This window comes from Drosophila bipectinata, chromosome 2R (genome assembly GCF_030179905.1).
Source record: "Drosophila bipectinata strain 14024-0381.07 chromosome 2R, DbipHiC1v2, whole genome shotgun sequence".
NCBI lineage: Eukaryota > Metazoa > Arthropoda > Insecta > Diptera > Drosophilidae > Drosophila > Drosophila bipectinata.
This window is the reverse complement of record NC_091737.1, coordinates 20,771,254-20,787,584: the sequence shown is the minus strand read 5'-3', so window position 1 is coordinate 20,787,584 and position 16,331 is coordinate 20,771,254. Positions and strand designations below refer to the sequence as shown.

At 49.9% G+C, this 16,331-nt stretch overlaps 3 protein-coding genes across 6 annotated transcripts; 2 read left to right on the top strand and 1 right to left on the bottom strand.

The window, feature by feature from the left end:
- The first annotated feature begins 1,940 nt into the window (after positions 1-1,940).
- Positions 1,941-4,216, top strand: Spt-I (serine palmitoyltransferase subunit I). 4 transcript variants are annotated; one of them, XM_017237062.3, is made up of 6 exons: positions 1,941-2,054; positions 2,309-2,382; positions 2,441-2,940; positions 3,003-3,330; positions 3,383-3,748; positions 3,808-4,216. In XM_017237062.3, exons 2-6 carry the CDS (start codon positions 2,335-2,337, stop codon positions 3,970-3,972), a joined length of 1,407 nt encoding a protein of 468 aa, XP_017092551.2. In that variant the 5' UTR covers positions 1,941-2,054; positions 2,309-2,334; the 3' UTR covers positions 3,973-4,216. The 4 variants fall into 4 exon arrangements, with proteins under 4 accessions (XP_017092551.2, XP_070134468.1, XP_070134466.1 ...); XM_070278367.1 differs by having other exon boundaries at positions 2,031-2,054; positions 2,312-2,382; XM_070278365.1 differs by lacking the exon at positions 1,941-2,054 and adding an exon at positions 2,112-2,201.
- A 641-nt stretch (positions 4,217-4,857) lies between these two features.
- On the top strand, positions 4,858-8,039 carry AGBE (1,4-alpha-glucan-branching enzyme). The gene is made up of 4 exons (XM_017237060.3): positions 4,858-5,044; positions 5,826-5,995; positions 6,058-6,998; positions 7,055-8,039. The coding sequence occupies exons 1-4, from the start codon at positions 4,950-4,952 to the stop codon at positions 7,919-7,921; spliced, it is 2,073 nt and encodes a 690-aa protein (XP_017092549.2). The 5' UTR covers positions 4,858-4,949; the 3' UTR covers positions 7,922-8,039.
- Positions 7,569-16,100, bottom strand: mei-41 (meiotic 41). The gene is made up of 5 exons (XM_017237059.3): positions 15,784-16,100; positions 13,534-15,727; positions 13,185-13,478; positions 8,417-13,123; positions 7,569-8,346 (listed from the first exon to the last, which is right to left on the bottom strand). The coding sequence occupies exons 1-5, from the start codon at positions 16,008-16,010 to the stop codon at positions 8,221-8,223; spliced, it is 7,548 nt and encodes a 2,515-aa protein (XP_017092548.2). The 5' UTR covers positions 16,011-16,100; the 3' UTR covers positions 7,569-8,220.
- Positions 16,101-16,331: the final 231 nt, after the last annotated feature.

Below are 16,331 nucleotides of genomic sequence, written 5' to 3'. Positions count from 1 at the left end.
AACCAAGTCCATATCTTGGCCAATTTCCATCCGATCCTTGAGAGGGATACCTTGATCGATTTGTAGCTCCATTTTCTTTCAATCTGCATCAAAACATGGACACAAAATTTTTGATCCCGATTTTTCAAATTTTTCTGATGGAACCCCTTGGGAAATCCCCGATTTCCACTTTTGGCCCAATCCAAGTCCATATCTTGGCCAATTCTTATCCGATCCTTGAGAGGGATACCTTGATCGGTTTGTAGCTCCATTTTCTTTCAATCTGCATCAAAACATGGACACAAAATTTTTGATCCCGATTTTTCAAATTTTTCTGATGGAACCCCTTGGGAAATCCCCGATTTCCACTTTTGCCCCAAACCAAGTCCATATCTTGGCCAATTCTTACCCGATCCTTGAGAGGGATACCTTGATCGATTTGTAGCTCCATTTTCTTTCAATCTGCATCAAAACATTGATACAAAATTTTTGATCCCGATTTTTCAAATTTTTCTGATGGAACCCCTTGGGAAATCCCCGATTTCCACTTTTGGCCCAATCCAAGTCCATATCTTGGCCAATTCTTATCCGATCCTTGAGAGGGATACCTTGATCGGTTTGTAGCTCCATTTTCTTTCAATCTGCATCAAAACATGGACACAAAATTTTTGATCCCGATTTTTCAAATTTTTCTGATGGAACCCCTTGGGAAATCCCCGATTTCCACTTTTGCCCCAAACCAAGTCCATATCTTGGCCAATTCTTATCCGATCCTTGAGAGGGATACCTTGATCGATTTGTAGCTCCATTTTCTTTCAATCTGCATCAAAACATGGACACAAAATTTTTGATCCCGATTTTTCAAATTTTTCTGATGGAACCCCTTGGGGAAATCCCCGATTTTCTCTTTTGCCCCAAACCAAGTCCATATCTTGGCCAATTTCCATCCGATCCTTGAGAGGGATACCTTGATCGATTTGTAGCTCCATTTTCTTTCAATCTGCATCAAAACATGGACACAAAATTTTTGATCCCGATTTTTCAAATTTTTCTGATGGAACCCCTTGGGAAATCCCCGATTTCCTCTTTTGCCCCAAACCAAGTCCATATCTTGGCCAATTTCCATCCGATCCTTGAGAGGGATACCTTGATCGATTTGTAGCTCCATTTTCTTTCAATCTGCATCAAAACCTTGATACAAAATTTTTGACCCCGATTTTTCAAATTTTTCGGATGGAACCCCTTGGGAAATCCCCGATTTCCACTTTTGCCCCAAACCAAGTCATATCTTGGCCAATTCTTATCCGATCCTTGCGAGGGATACCTTGATCGATTTGTAGCTCCATTTTCTTTCAATCTGCATCAAAACATGGACACAAAATTTTTGATCCCGATTTTTCAAATTTTTCTGATGGAACCCCTTGGGAAATCCCCGATTTCCACTTTTGCCCCAAACCAAGTCCATATCTTGGCCAATTCTTATCCGATCCTTGCGAGGGATACCTTGATCGATTTGTAGCTCCATTTTCTTTCAATCTGCATCAAAACATGGACACAAAATTTTTGACCCCGATTTTTCAAATTTTTCGGATGGAACCCCTTGGGAAATCCCCGATTTCCACTTTTGCCCCAAACCAAGTCATATCTTGGCCAATTCTTATCCGATCCTTGCGAGGGATACCTTGATCGATTTGTAGCTCCATTTTCTTTCAATCTGCATCAAAACATGGACACAACATTTTTGATCCCGATTTTTCAAATTTTTCTGATGGAACCCCTTGGGAAATCCCCGATTTCCACTTTTGCCCCAAACCAAGTCCATATCTTGGCCAGTTTTCATCTGATCCTTGAGAGGGATACCTTAAACGATTCGTTGATGTAATTTTCCACATAGTTACAAATCGTAGATGGACTTTCTGTCATTATTTTCAGTTCAAATGTTACCGCGCTCTTGTGGGTGGGGGTGGGGAGCTTTCAAGCTCGCAGTTGGTATTTTTTAGGGTAACGCGGCGATCAGCTGATTTGATTAGGCCCCCGCATTTTACACGCTTTATCCAATATAAAAGAATTCTGCGGTAAGTTAAGAAATTAAACTAAAAAACATACTTCCCGCGAAAAATAATTCTTTTATAAATGAGAACAATCTTGTGGATGGCTCCTATTGTGATTCACCAATTTAGGATTGGTTTCCTTGCAATAGGCAGGGTCTTAATTGGGAGCTGGTAAGGTACATGTATCTACATGTGAACTAGCCCCAAAAAAGCGATAAGAAAACGACATGACACATACTTCGTCCGCCGGAATAAAATGTTCCATTGATTTTCCACAGAAGGGCGCGGATCCCAACTTCCCAAAATGGTGGCCATCCAGTTGTTTAACGAAATCCGGAGCATATTCCGCAATGTAAGTACATTTATATCTTTACCTTGGCCCTTAAAAAATCTATTTTCTTTTGAAACAGACGCCCACATTCGCTCTCGTTTTGGAGACACTCCTACTCATAGCCGTCATATGGCTGCTGCTCCACAGGCGCGGTGGAGGTCGCCGTCGGCGTTTTACCAAGGAGGAAGAGGATAGCATCATAGCCAACTATGAGCCAGAGCCATTGGTGGGGGACACCGATCCCAATCACCCACTTCTGCGCACCCGCATCGTCCAGTCTAGGGTGGGGAAGCGAATCAAGGTTGATGGCCACGAGTGCCTCAATCTGGCTTCCCACAACTACTTGGGTTTTCTAGAGGACCAGGAGATTCTAGATGATGCTTGCAAATCTCTTCGAAAATACGGCGTGGGATCGTGCGGGCCGCGAGGTTTTTATGGCACCATGGATGTGCACCTCGATCTCGAAGACCGCATTGCCAAGTTCATGGACCTGGAGGAAGCTATTGTGTATTCATATGGATTCTCTACGGTGGCTAGTGCAATCCCCGCCTATGCCAAGCGTGGGGACATTATTTTTGTGTATGTTTGCCTTTTTTAAGCTATTATTTTGAATTTATGATTGAATTATGGTTTCCTTTCAGGGATGAGGCAGTAAACTTTGCCATTCAGAAGGGCTTGGATGCCTCGCGAAGCACCATTGTGTACTTTAAACATAATGATGTTGAGGATCTGGAGCGATTGCTGCTTGAGCAGGAGAAGCGGAACCAAAAGAACCCCAAGAAGGCGCTGAAGACGCGCCGTTTCCTGGTTGCCGAGGGCATATACATGAATACAGGCGAAATCTGTCCACTACCCGACCTGGTTGCCCTGCGTCAGAAGTACAAGCTTCGCCTTTTCATTGACGAGAGCATATCCTTTGGCACATTGGGCAAGGGTGGCCGCGGAGTCACCGAGCACTTTAATGTAGATGTAAGTTGATCCAGCTCCCTGTTGCTCTATAATCTTATACTCCTTTTTTCAGAGAGACGAGGTTGACTTGATATCTGCCGGCATGGAGGGTTCCATGGGCACTATTGGCGGCTTTTGTGTTGGCTCGCACTTCATAGCCGAGCACCAGCGTCTCTCTGGCTTGGGTTACATATTTTCGGCATCGCTTCCGCCCATGTTGACCCAAGCCGCCATCTCGGCGCTGAACCGCTTTGAACAGGACCCGCAGATCTTTGAGCAACTTCAAACGAAGTCCAAAACCCTGCACCAGAAGTTTTCCAACTTCACCAAGCTGCGGCTACGGGGTGATGCGTTGTCGCCGGTTAAACACTTGTACCTGGCTGAGCCTGCTGAGAACTTTGACGCGGAGCTTAAGCTGCTCACTGAGCTGGCTGACAAGGTTAGTTACTCTCAGAACTGCCTACTTTCATGTCTAACATTCCAACACACTTTCCTCAGAGCATCGCACAAGGAGTGGCTATTGTACAGGCTGCTTACTTGCAGAATAGGGAGCGTGTTCCAGTGCGTCCGAGTATCCGGATAGCCGTCAACCGGCTGCTGGACGATGCGGACATTTCCACGGCCTTCGAGGTCATCGAAAAGGTCGCCAACAGTCTTCTGTAGTCTTCTAGCCTCTTGGGAAACATGGAGTCGTGCCTTTGTGTGCGTATTGTGTCTTGATGCGGTGTTTAGTTTGAAAACACTAGTTACGTCCAATCCAGTATGAAATGTTATTGCACAACTATGACTAACTTTGCACTTGGTTTTTATTCGGAGCTGCATTGCATTTTAATAAACTCTATTCTATAAGTATAAATTCCAAAGCTTGGTTAAATAAAATAACATTACCTCACTTTTTTTATTGAAAGATTTTTCCTCTCATTACTATAGATAACATATTTTATAGTTTTAATCATAGTTCGTGTAACAATGCTACTGATAAGGTTGCACTGAAGTAGATCAGATTTTGATTACAAATCCGACCCCTAATCATAACCCTTCGACTTTGAAAAGCATGAGTTTATTATGCAAACCAACCTATTCTTAAAATGAACTTGACAACGTCCACAAATCATGATGTTTGTCCATAAAGGCGGCTCCGAATCAGTTCAAATATGTCACCCGTAACGGCGATCAGCAATCAGTAGCAATTAGAGATGCAATACCAGGGTGGAGCTGTTCTCAAATATTCAACCTTTGGATGTCATAAGTTATAGGAGTTTAATAAAATATTTAAAAGGTAATAATTCGATTTAAAATATATACTTTTAATACAAAAAAGTGTAAAGATTTCTTCGATGTGTGACCTTTTCTAGGTCCCATAGAATCCGTTCCACCTTATTGTATACCCTATGTAAGTATGCCGGGTCTTATCACACCGAGTACGGGAATACTTGGCCACAAAAACATGTTGTTTACATGCGCCAGTGGGCGGAGGAAACAGCTGATGGGCCGATTCCACCACCGAAAGCTCTACAGCGCCAGAGCTTTAGAGGCGTCTGGCAGCCGACAGGCCGGCACAGTCGCTAGCGAACTCTCCGTATCAACGTTTCCACCAGAGATCTCCCACATCCATCCGGTACGGTACTGCCTTCCTCAACATGGGCGACGCCATGAACGTGGAGGTTAAGGATATCAACAAGCTCTTCGAAACCGATGGCTACCTGAGGCCCTTTGAGCGCGAGATCCGTCGCAGGTGAGTTTCTCAGACTCCCCATCTTGTAAATCAAGGTTGGCGCCGGCTTATGTGCCGCTGATAAGGAATGTTGCTCCTCGACCTCCTGGAGAATCATATCAGTGTTTAGTTGACCCTGTACCCCAGCGGCTCCCACCTTTAATCCACCAGTGACATGCAGTTGGAAAACTGCGTTTGCAATGACGAATGAAGGTCGCCGGTGTTTGCTGCCCTCCCGACCATAGTGTGTGCCTGTGTCTGTGTGTGTGTGTGTGTGTGTGGCCTGGTGTTTGGTGAACTAATATTACCTTGAATGTTCGCATTATTTTCTGCGTGTTGCCGGCGTGTTTGGAGCATGGACGATCTTGGCCTTGGCAGCCTATTCTGATTGGCCCAATGATGTCAGGGATCCGGGCGTTCGTCTCTTATTTTTGCATCATTGCCAATTTTATTCCTCTGGCTGCACTTCCGTGTTCTCCCCTGCCGTGTATTTTGTTTTGGTTCTGTTTTCGCGTAAACTATCTTAATTTCTTTATCTTATCAGTGGGACTGGTGCATTTTTTATAGCCGGTATTTAAAGATAACTAAAAATCCATAAAATGTCTATACTATATTCCTGATCTATCATTCAATGCAGTCCGTATATGAAGGTATTTTCTCCTGTACAATTTCTTAGAGGGACTAAGCAACCTTTAAAATCCTACCTCCTTCCAAATTATAACTAGGATTCCTTCCTTAACATTTTCTTAAATAAAAACAAGGTTCTAAATCTAAAAAATTTCATATCTTATTATTATTTTAGACATGGAGTCCTGCAAGACTGGCTGGGCCGCATCAACCAAGGCGAGGGCGGACTAGAAGAGTTCTCGCAAGGCTACAAGTACTACGGCCTCCACTTCCAGCCGGATAACACGGTTATAGCCAGGGAATGGGCGCCAGGTGCCAGAGATGTCTACCTCACGGGTGACTTCAGTAAGTAGTCCACTAAAGGCATACATTCCACACTTGTTTAAAAAAAATATCCATTTTTTTAGACAACTGGCATTGGGAATCACATCCTTACAAGAAACTGGACTACGGAAAGTGGGAGCTGGTCCTGCCTCCCAACGCAGACGGCAGTCCGGCCATTAAGCACCTCAGCGAGATCAAAGTGATCATTCGTAATCATTCCGGCCAACTGCTGGATCGTCTGTCGCCCTGGGCCAAGTACGTGGTCCAGCCGCCAAAGTCCGCCAACCAAGGAGTCAACTACAAGCAGTACGTGTGGGAGCCACCGGCATCGGAGCGGTATCAGCGCCAGCACTCCCGCCCGGCCAGGCCCAAGTCGCTGAGGATCTACGAGTGTCACGTGGGAATAGCTTCCCAAGAGCCTCGGGTTGGCAGCTATGACGAGTTCGCTGACCGCATTGTGCCCAGAATCAAGCGCCAAGGCTACAACTGCATCCAGGTAATGGCCATAATGGAGCACGCCTACTACGCCAGCTTCGGCTACCAGGTGACCAGCTTCTATGCTGCCTCCAGTCGCTACGGAAACCCAGAGCAGCTGAAACGGATGATCGATGTAGCCCACTCGCACGGCCTGTATGTGCTGCTCGATGTGGTCCACTCGCACGCCTCCAAGAATGTGCAGGACGGTCTGAACCAGTTCGATGGCACCAACAGCTGCTTCTTCCACGACGGAGCCCGTGGCGAGCACTCGCTCTGGGACAGTCGCCTTTTCAACTATGTGGAGTACGAGGTGCTTCGATTCCTGCTGTCCAACCTGCGCTGGTGGCACGACGAGTACAACTTCGATGGTTACCGGTTCGACGGCGTGACCTCCATGCTTTACCACTCGCGAGGCATCGGAGAGGGCTTCAGCGGCGACTACAACGAGTACTTCGGCTTGAATGTCGACACAGATGCCCTTAACTATCTTGGTCTGGCCAACCATCTGCTACACACCTTGGATCCGGAGACTATAACTATTGCAGAGGTGAGTGAAGAAATATCCACTTAGTATACTGAAATACAGGTATATCTCCATCGTAGGACGTATCTGGTATGCCCACCTTGTGCCGTCCCGTCTCGGAGGGTGGTATTGGTTTCGACTTCCGTCTGGGCATGGCCATCCCGGACAAGTGGATCGAGCTGCTCAAGGAGCAGAGCGACGACGAGTGGAACATGGGCAATGTCGTGCACACACTCACCAACCGCCGCTGGATGGAGAACACGGTGGCGTACGCCGAGTCCCACGATCAAGCCCTGGTGGGCGACAAGACCATCGCCTTTTGGCTGATGGACAAGGAGATGTACACGCACATGTCCACGCTCTCGGATGCCTCAATGATCATTGATCGGGGCCTGTCGCTGCACAAGATGATTCGCCTCATAACACACTCCCTGGGAGGTGAGGCGTACCTCAACTTTATGGGCAATGAGTTTGGCCATCCCGAGTGGCTGGACTTCCCGCGTGTGGGCAACAACGACTCGTACCACTATGCCCGTCGCCAGTGGAACCTGGTGGATGACGAACTCCTGAAGTACAAGTTCCTCAACGAGTTCGATCGAGCCATGAACGAGGCGGAGGAGCGCTACGGATGGCTGCATTCCGGCCCGGCCTACGTCAGCTGGAAGCACGAGGGCGACAAGATCATAGCCTTCGAGCGTGCCGGCCTGGTGTTTGTTTTCAACTTCCATCCCAATCGCAGCTTCACCGGCTACCGTGTCGGCACCAACTGGGCTGGCACCTACCAGGCTATCCTCTCCTCGGACGATCCGCTCTTCGGCGGTCACAACCGCATCGATGCCAACTGCAGGCACCGCTCCGATCCGGAGGGCTATGCCGGAAGGAGCAACTTTATTGAAGTCTACACGCCATCTCGCACAGCCGTGGTCTATGCCCGCGTCAGCGACTAGATCCCCGAATTTGTTGAAGCCTGAACGGATTTTATCTTAGTAATAGTCCTTGTTAATGTTACGAATTGGGAAAGCCAATATTGAAATATATGCTGAGGTATAGTTTTCTAAAATTCTATATTATTTCTTTATCTTAAATCTTATTGATTTTAAATCCTTTTAAAAACCTTCCAACAAAGGTGATAATAATCTCAATCTTTTGAAACCTTAAACTCTATTTTTATTTCCTCCATCATTGATGAATCAACGAGTTATCTTACACATCTAAAAACAAAGGGGCGTATAAATTCTATTTAAGATTAAAGGAACGCCCCCCATCCAATGTACATGGCAGCCAGGTTATCCACCTTGGTGGCCTCGTTTATAAGAAAGTTGACCTGTCCCTCCGTGGAGAGTGGAATGCTGTTGGCCTGCTGCCGCTTTATCTGTAAGAATAGAGCCCATTAACATTAAATATTTCAATGGAATGGTACTACTGGGACTTGGACTACTTACATGACCCTGCAGTCGATCGGCGATGCGCTGGACATCGCTGGTTATCTTGGCCGTGGCGGCACCATGGCGTATCTGGGCTCCCACATCATATACGAACGGTCTCAGCATGGACATCAGGGTCTTGGTCTCCTGCTTGAGCAGACGGAGGGTGATCTCGCAGCACTTACGATAGCTGCCCTCCACGCCCAAGGGACCCATGGCGGCGATCATGTTCTGGGTGAGGCGGAAGGGAACCACCTCGGGATAGGCTAGCAGTTCGCCCTGATTAAAGAGGCAGTTGAAGTCCACATGAACGGCGTCGCCGTTGCGCTCATCGAACAGGATGTTCTCTCCGTGCCGATCGCCCAAGCCAAGGATGTAGCCCACCATCGACATGACGGCCACGGTGCGGATGTAAGTGTTCCGGGCCTCGTACCAGCTGTGGGGTGTGGCGAAGCGTTGGCGCAGCCACTCCTGGAAGACCGGCGGATGGGCCGGCAGTAGCTGATTGAGAAAGACGTCTCGTTTCCGTTCCAGCGGGTCATGAACGGGCACTGCCATCTGGTGCAGCTGGCGGCTGGACTTGGCTTGGCCCCGCTGCGTATACAGGCTCATCACAATACTCCGGTAGGAGGCCAAATTGGGCAGCCACTCCACCAGGCCGCATTCCTCATTGAAGGGCAACACGGCGTAGGTGCGGATATGGAGGCGGCGTTGCCTAGCCGGTGCATTTTGATGCAAGTAACGCTTCACCAGACCATTGAACTCCATCAGACGAGCGTCGCGACGCAGATCGTCCTTGGGCTTAACCAGCACATCGTAGTCCTGGCCGTCGCTGCAACGAATGGTGAGCTTCTTGGGCTTGGCCGCCGAGCGCAGGATGAGGACCGACTCCTGAAAGCCGTTGATGTATATCTGCTGGTAAGGGAACAGGTTCGGTTTCGCGGTAGAGCTCGCTGGAATAGGCACCGGATTCGAGCACGTGGCGTCCGAGCTAAGGGGCAAGGTGGGCTGCATGTATTTCTCAAAGGGCAGCAAGATGTTAGAGAAGTCAGCCTGGTTGCAGAGCTTGGTAAGGCGCTTGTCCAGATCGCTCAGCTTGTAGTTCCGGTCCAGGGTCACCTCTTTGTTGGTTACATCCATCAGTCGCTCCGCCAGACAACTGAAATCGTGGAGGAGCTTCTGGAAAGCGGAGTTCTGCAGACGGCTGTCGGTGAGTATCAACTTGGAGCGCTTGATCCTGTTGGCCGTGGCGGACTTAAAGTGCGGCAACAGCATCCAGAGCGACTGTTGGGGGAAGTCTTCGACCAGGCGAACGATCACGTTGCGGAGTACGGTGAACACCTCGGCGGATGGATGACAGAGGCGACTGAGCATCTGGGAGAACACGGTGTAAAACATAGACGTTGGCAGGACGTTGCTGCAGTTGGTCAGCAAGTCGTTCATCCTCTTGATCATGTCCTGGTTGGGGCAGGACTCGGCGGTGTCCAGCCAGAGGCTGATCAGGCGCGGCATCGACTGGTAGACGTGCTCGCTGCCGTATCGAAGGGACTTGGCGTAATTAACCAAGACCTGGAGCAACACGTCGTCGATTCCCGTGCTGCTCGTCTGCTTGGCCTCGCGCATCTTCTCCAGAAACTGGGCCAACTGAACGTAGCAGCTCTCTGACTGACGATGCACAGCGATGGCCTCCTCGAAATACTTCAGCACGGAGTCGGCACACAAGTGCATGGACTCGGCACTGTAGACGGCCTGCAGGTACTTCCCCTGGAAGTAAAGATACCGCTGGTCAGGAGGCAGCTGCTTGACGTAGCCCTTGCAGGCGTCGCGCATGATGGACAGCTGCTCCTCCAGGTAGTTGATGGCCATCACCTGATCCCCCTTTTGCCAAAGGAGCTTGGCGCGTTCGAGGAACAGGCCTGTGGGCTGATATTCCGCCGCCTTCAGGATGTACAGCTGCGCTCGCTGGAGTTGGCCAGCATTCCGGTTGATCTGGGCACTGTGCAGCCAAAGCCTGGCCAGCTCCGTTTGCAGACGGGGAAGAAGGTGCTTGCGATCCGTCAGGCGGCGCTGCAACTCAGCTAACAGATTCCGCCGGAAACTGTAGACGGGCTCTTGGATGCGCACCTGCGGCTGGATAACCCTCAAACGGTGCTGCCAGTCGTCGAAGTACGAGGACATCAGTTGCTCTTGAGCTTCCTCTAGCGTTTCGCCCTCCAGTTGCTCCACCAACTGCTGACTGCACTGCAGCTCATGGACGAGGTGTAGTTTTAGAACGGCATCGTAGGCATTGGCGTACGAGTGCTGCTGCATGGCGGAGCAGTTGCGCAGCTGCTCCAGCACCGATCCCCGCATTCCATCCAGTAGGGACTCGAACTGCGAGGAAGTGGTCAGGGGCTGACGCAGGGCTAGACAGCCCTGGGCGCACTGGGCCGGCCAGTTGTGGCCCGACTGGAGCTCCTCCAGCTCGTCGTAGCTACCCAGGCGCCACAGCAGCTCCGATTTGCATTCCACAAAGCACTGCTCCGAATAGCGATCCGAGAGTCGCTGCCACAAACCATCCGCTATGAGCTGGGCGGTCTTGGGGGTGTCCATCAGGTAGGCGTCCACCATGGCACGCACATGTTCCGGCTGAAGCTGGTCTGTGCTTGACAGAAGCTGCTCGTAGCAGGTAATCATGTCCTGCTGCCGCTCCACCAAACGGTTAACGAGTATGTCCTGGGTCACGCTCATGTCAGAGTTGCGCACTTGCACAGCGCCCTCCACGGAATCAGAGTCCCGGAGGGATCCGTATATCTCCACCAGAAACGTGAACTGCTCCAGAAAGCGCTTGCTCTTCTCCTCGCCCTCTTCCTCCTCCAGATAGCTTTCCAGATAGCTGAGTGCTCTGGCATACTCTCCGCAGTTGTAGCTGGCATGGGACACCAACAGCTTGGGGATCTGGGCCAGGAACTCGTAAATCTTTCGGTAGTTGGGATCTACAGTTTGTGGAGGCTTGCCGCCGGTGCTTCGCCCGTGCATCCTCTCCCATTCTCGCAGCCAGCGCTGGAGAAAGTCCAATAGTTCGGCGCATAGCTTCCCAGCCATCCTTGGAACATGGCTGGAGTCTTCTTTTCGCTCCAGGACTGAGCTCCCGGCTGTGGGTTTGGTTCCTGCGGCGTACTTGCGGGACTCGAACACCTTGAAGGCGTTCTCCTTTACGGCCCCCAGCTCCTGTTGGCCTTTGACTAAGGATGAACCCGAGCCCAGTTCGTTGGCCTGAAGAACGGCCAGGAACTCCTCTTCAATGTGCTCCCGTTGCTCCGGCGAGCACTCCAACAGGGCGTGGAGCAGTATGTATGGATAGAAGGTGCTTAGCATGTTGCCGTCCCGCTTAATGCTGGGCTTGTAGGAGCTAAGCAGGTGTTTTGTTTCCGAGGATTGGACGTAGTCGATCAAGCGGCTGGCCCAGAGGAAGGCCCACTCCTCATAGAAGTTGTTGGAGTAGTGGCTTCCGAACAACGGTTGCTGAGTACAGGTGCTGGGTCGCTGGCAGCTGGTGTAGCAGGAGTGAAGTAGCGGTTCCATTACCTGACGCATGCGGTCGGGCAGGGACTGCCAGAGCTCCACCTTCTTGTTCTCCTTGGGCGAGATGCCGCACACAGCCAGGGTCTCTTGGATGGCCAGCGAAAAGCTGTCCACATGCTTGGTCTTCTGTTGGAACTGGTATCCCCGGCACAGAGCTGTGAGGGCTAGAACGGCAAAGTCATCGGAGAGAACATTCAGCGGCAGCTGCTGGGGAGCGGCGAAGTTGTAATGCGAGGGCAGATAGCTGGCATCGATGGCCCCAAGCTCGCCGAGGCACTTGGCCGACGCCATCTGCAACTGCCTGTCGTCATGCTGGCATCCCGCCATCAGGACATTGACGATCTGCTCCAGCAACGGCTCAAGCGGCAGTCTGCTAAGGATCGTGCTGTTGAGTTGGGATCGTTTTCGGACGAAGAGCTCGCCCAGGTGCTGGAGGGCATAGACCCGCACTTGAAGGCACTCGTCCGTGATGTGTTTGTACAAGAAACGTAGCTGCTCCAGCAACTGGGCTGATGGTTGGGATTGACCTTCCTCGTCCACACCTCCTCCAAAATCCAGATGAGCGGTGTGTCGTCGGATGAACTTCCTAATGGCGGGCGACACTTTCTCATTTCGCTCCAAAAAGTAAAGGTCTGCTATGTAGTTTCCCAGCATGGAGGCATTACGGAGAATCACGAACTCGTACAGTTCGTTCACCTGATCCACGCTCACCCCATCCGCCAATAGCGGCAGCAAGGTGGCCACGATCCTACCCAGCGACGGGCCCAAGTCCTGCATGTTCACCACGTGAAGGAAGATGTGCCAGATCTTGAGGCAGATGCGCTGCAATCGTGGCTCCTCCAGGGTGTGCACGAAGCTTAGCATGGCGATGATCTTGAAACGGAACTGCGTCACGTGCTGGGAGCCCACGAAGCGCATGATCTGCCCAAGGCTGTACAGGGTCTCCTCCTTCAGCGGCTTCTCGAACGTCGGTTCGCTCAGGCAGCTCTCGAAGAAGGTAATCACGCCCAGAAAACGTTCAGCAATAAACGTGGCGAATTCCGCATTTGCCGCTTGGCTGGAGAGCTCCTCCTCTGTTGAAACCTGCAGCAGGCTTTGGAAGGAGCGCATCACGAAAGTGGGATTCCGATTGAAGTAAATCAGCAGCTCAGCCACCGTTTGCTAATGGAATTCGAAATAATAAGTGAGCTGTTGTGTCTTAGGAATCCAATACTTTACTTACTTTCACATCAGCATTCATTAACTGCTGCAAGCTGGACTGGGTGCAGCTGACCACCAGCTCGATGCAGTTGTTGGCCAACTCCGGGTCTTCGGTTAGATACACATGAGTGTAGATCCGCAGGAAGGAAGTCGCAAATAGAGTGGCGATGGGTTTTCGTAGCTGCTTGGCTATCAACACTAGAACTCCTTTGCAACGTGGCTCCACGATGCAGTGGGGCAGAACCATGGCGGTCAGAAGGCGATGGTACTTGCAAGTGAACTCTTGGACGCACGAGAAACCCAGCATTTTTGTTAGCTGAAAATAAGAGTTATTAAATTGGGGATTGAGGAAAAAAACCATTTCTACTCACTGCTCTGAGAGATCGGGTGAAGCGCACACCATCTGATAGATATGCTGTAAGAGCCAAGCGCACAACCAGGTCGAGGGCATCTCGCCGGTACCAGTTCCACAGGTGGATCGTCTGTAAGCCATGGCTAGCGCACATCTCCGTGGCGGCTAGTACTGCCTCCTGAGCCACTAGTGAGCGGATGTGCACCAGCAAGAAAAATGTCATCTTAAACCAGTGGAACAGCCAGAGCTCTTCCATCTCCGGATAGGCAGTGGCGATTATTATCCGCAACAGGGCTCTTTGTTCTAGGACTTCTTGGTCCTCCAATGGCTTGGCCAGCATGGATTTAATGACATCCAAGACGAAGGTTGCCCACTGCTGCATGAAATCCGATGACTGAGCAGTCATTACAGGCACCACAAGACTGAGGCTCTTTTCATTGAGCTCCCGCATGTCCCTAGTCTCTGTTAGTAGCCGCAGGATCATGGTCGGTTCGATGCTCAACGAATCCAGATGCTGTGCAAGGTACTCCGAGTCCGATTGGTACAGCAAATCTTTGGCTATTGTTTCAGTGATGGAACTAGAGAAGTCCAGATCGAATGATTGCTGTTTGGTTTTGCCCAAGAAAGTGCCAGGGAGCTTCTCGGGCAGAGGATGACATTTTGGACAGAAGAGTTCAATGCTTTCGTTAACTTTGAAAGCGCTTAGAGGTCCCGCGCTTGAGCAGATCAGTAAACGGATGACTTGACGTCGTCCGGCTTGGTCGGCGGCTGGTACAGACTTTAATAATTGCTCCGGCTTGACATAACCGGCAATATACAAGTGTGGCAGATTATCCCAAAAGTCAATTTTTTCATTGGATCGAATGAGGTCCTGAAAGTGCTGGGCGTAGAAGGATTTAATCTGGGTGTGGGCACTAGACGGGGTCTCCAAGCGTATTGCATACAGATGGGACATTTCCATGTGCCGCTCCAGAACAGCCAGTAGCTGGTGTTGAGTTTGGGATTTCAAGGATTGACGGATGTAGGTCACCTGCATTAAAAGGGAGCATACCTCTAGGAACGTCTCTGTACGGCACTTTTTCTCTTTTTCAAGTAATTTCGTGGATAGTGAGTTCCAGTTTACGTTTGTGTCTTTTGGAAGTTCACATTGCAATGGTAGCTTGGCCAGTAGAGAGAAGCTCAGTTCACCCTCCTGCTCTACGATACTGTCCTGACATTGCCTCAAGATAAGCAGCTCCAGCTGCTTCAAAGCCTTTAAAGTCTCGATCACTTCCCGCCACTCGCTCCCCGAAACTTCTTTCCTGTCCAAGATTGGCACGAGTGCTTGCGTTAGAGATTCGATGACTTGCTTTCGGCTATCAGTTGCTTTCACAGCCACATATGCCATCAGGGGCAGTAAGTGAGAGGGGTGCGAGCGCCAATGGCTCTTGGCCAACTCATGCAAGAGGACCAACTGATCCGGCGAGCTTAAGGAACGGTCCAGCAGCTCTTGGATGTACTGGCTAATACTCTGCAGCAAAGAGCTATTGCATTCCTCTTCTGGCAGTCCCAGAACCTCATTCAAAAGAAGGTATCCTAGCTGTAGAGTTCCTGCACCGTGCGCTTTAAGAACTAGAAGGAGTTTCTGGGTGGCATCGTCCAGGTCTTTCAGTTCCAGTCGGGACATGCATCCAGTCTCCAGCCACTTAGCTACCATGGACCACATAGCCAGGATGGCCTCCAGCGTCAATTGTGCGTAATGGGCCACATCTGGCTCTCTTTTCCAGTTGACAGCAGATTGCGACTGCAGGACATTGTGGCAATAGTCCAGACTAGCTAGTTTCGTGTCCATATCGCACTCTTTGAGAATAAGCAGGGCTTGGTGCAGGCTGGAACAGAATATCTGAGCATGCGTGGAGTGTCCAATAAGCTGGGCATGCTGCAGAACTGTCAGCAAGTGCTTAGCAAACATGTCCGCTTTATCCACGGGTAGGTAGATGTCCTCCAGTGCGCACTGTGGGTCAAACTCCTGAAGACAAGCCACATCGCATTTAAAAACGGATATGGTAATGCCTTTGTTGGCATGTTCTTGGCCCTTACTGTAGTCCAAGGAGCTGAGACGCAGTTGAATCTCTTGCAGGGCCTCCACATAGGCCAACACTAGACGCTCATACAGCTTCGGATGATTGGAGCAACAGGAAGTCAGGATTTTCTGCTGGAGCTTGATGCATTCGCTGAAAACCAGTGTTCTTTGGAATAATTTCGGTACAGATGGGTCTTTGATGCCTACCTGCTAGTCCCGGATTCACTCAGGCACTTGGCCAACTTATTAAGCAGCCACAGGAGAAATGTATCCTGGAACCTATTGTGCAGTTCTCGCACCAGGGAGCAGCTTATGAGACTCGGCTCCTGACAGAGTATGTCTTCAATTACCGTGTACACCTGGGCCAGGTTGGTAGCGTTCCGGTTTACGTGATTGTATAGCAGCTTCCACATGTCCTTTCGTTGGCCCGACATGGTGATAGTTTTAAATTTAAGTTATTAAATTTAAACCAAAAAGAAGCGGACTCGACAATCGCTTATCGGTGCCGGCAGCCGGAATTTGTGGCGTTGCCAGATCAGTACTGTCTTATCAGCTGATTGAGTTAAGGGTGGTTTTACTCCAGACCGATAACACTTATACGGTCTTATACGATATCGGTGTTATTTTTCAAATTTTATGGAAATCGAAATATCCTGCTATATTTTCTAAAAAGTAAAGAATCCTGCAAGAACTATCCTTAAATAATCCAAACACCCAAGTCAAACACATTCCATAATAAATTATACATAAAGAAA

Excerpts from the sequence above, each read along its gene's own strand:
- AGBE (XM_017237060.3), top strand. The coding sequence starts at position 4,950 with ATGGGCGACGCCATGAACGTGGAGGTTAAGGATATCAACAAGCTCTTC. Across the intron at positions 5,045-5,825 it reads GAGCGCGAGATCCGTCGCAG|ACATGGAGTCCTGCAAGACT; the intron begins GTGAGTTTCTCA and ends TTATTATTTTAG. Across the intron at positions 6,999-7,054 it reads AGACTATAACTATTGCAGAG|GACGTATCTGGTATGCCCAC; the intron begins GTGAGTGAAGAA and ends TCTCCATCGTAG.
- mei-41 (XM_017237059.3), bottom strand. The coding sequence starts at position 16,010 with ATGTCGGGCCAACGAAAGGACATGTGGAAGCTGCTATACAATCACGTA. Across the intron at positions 15,728-15,783 it reads AGTGAATCCGGGACTAGCAG|CGAATGCATCAAGCTCCAGC; the intron begins GTAGGCATCAAA and ends ACTGGTTTTCAG. Across the intron at positions 13,124-13,184 it reads TAATGAATGCTGATGTGAAA|CAAACGGTGGCTGAGCTGCT; the intron begins GTAAGTAAAGTA and ends GAATTCCATTAG.
- Spt-I (XM_017237062.3), top strand. The coding sequence starts at position 2,335 with ATGGTGGCCATCCAGTTGTTTAACGAAATCCGGAGCATATTCCGCAAT. Across the intron at positions 2,941-3,002 it reads CGTGGGGACATTATTTTTGT|GGATGAGGCAGTAAACTTTG; the intron begins GTATGTTTGCCT and ends GTTTCCTTTCAG. Across the intron at positions 3,749-3,807 it reads TCACTGAGCTGGCTGACAAG|AGCATCGCACAAGGAGTGGC; the intron begins GTTAGTTACTCT and ends CACTTTCCTCAG.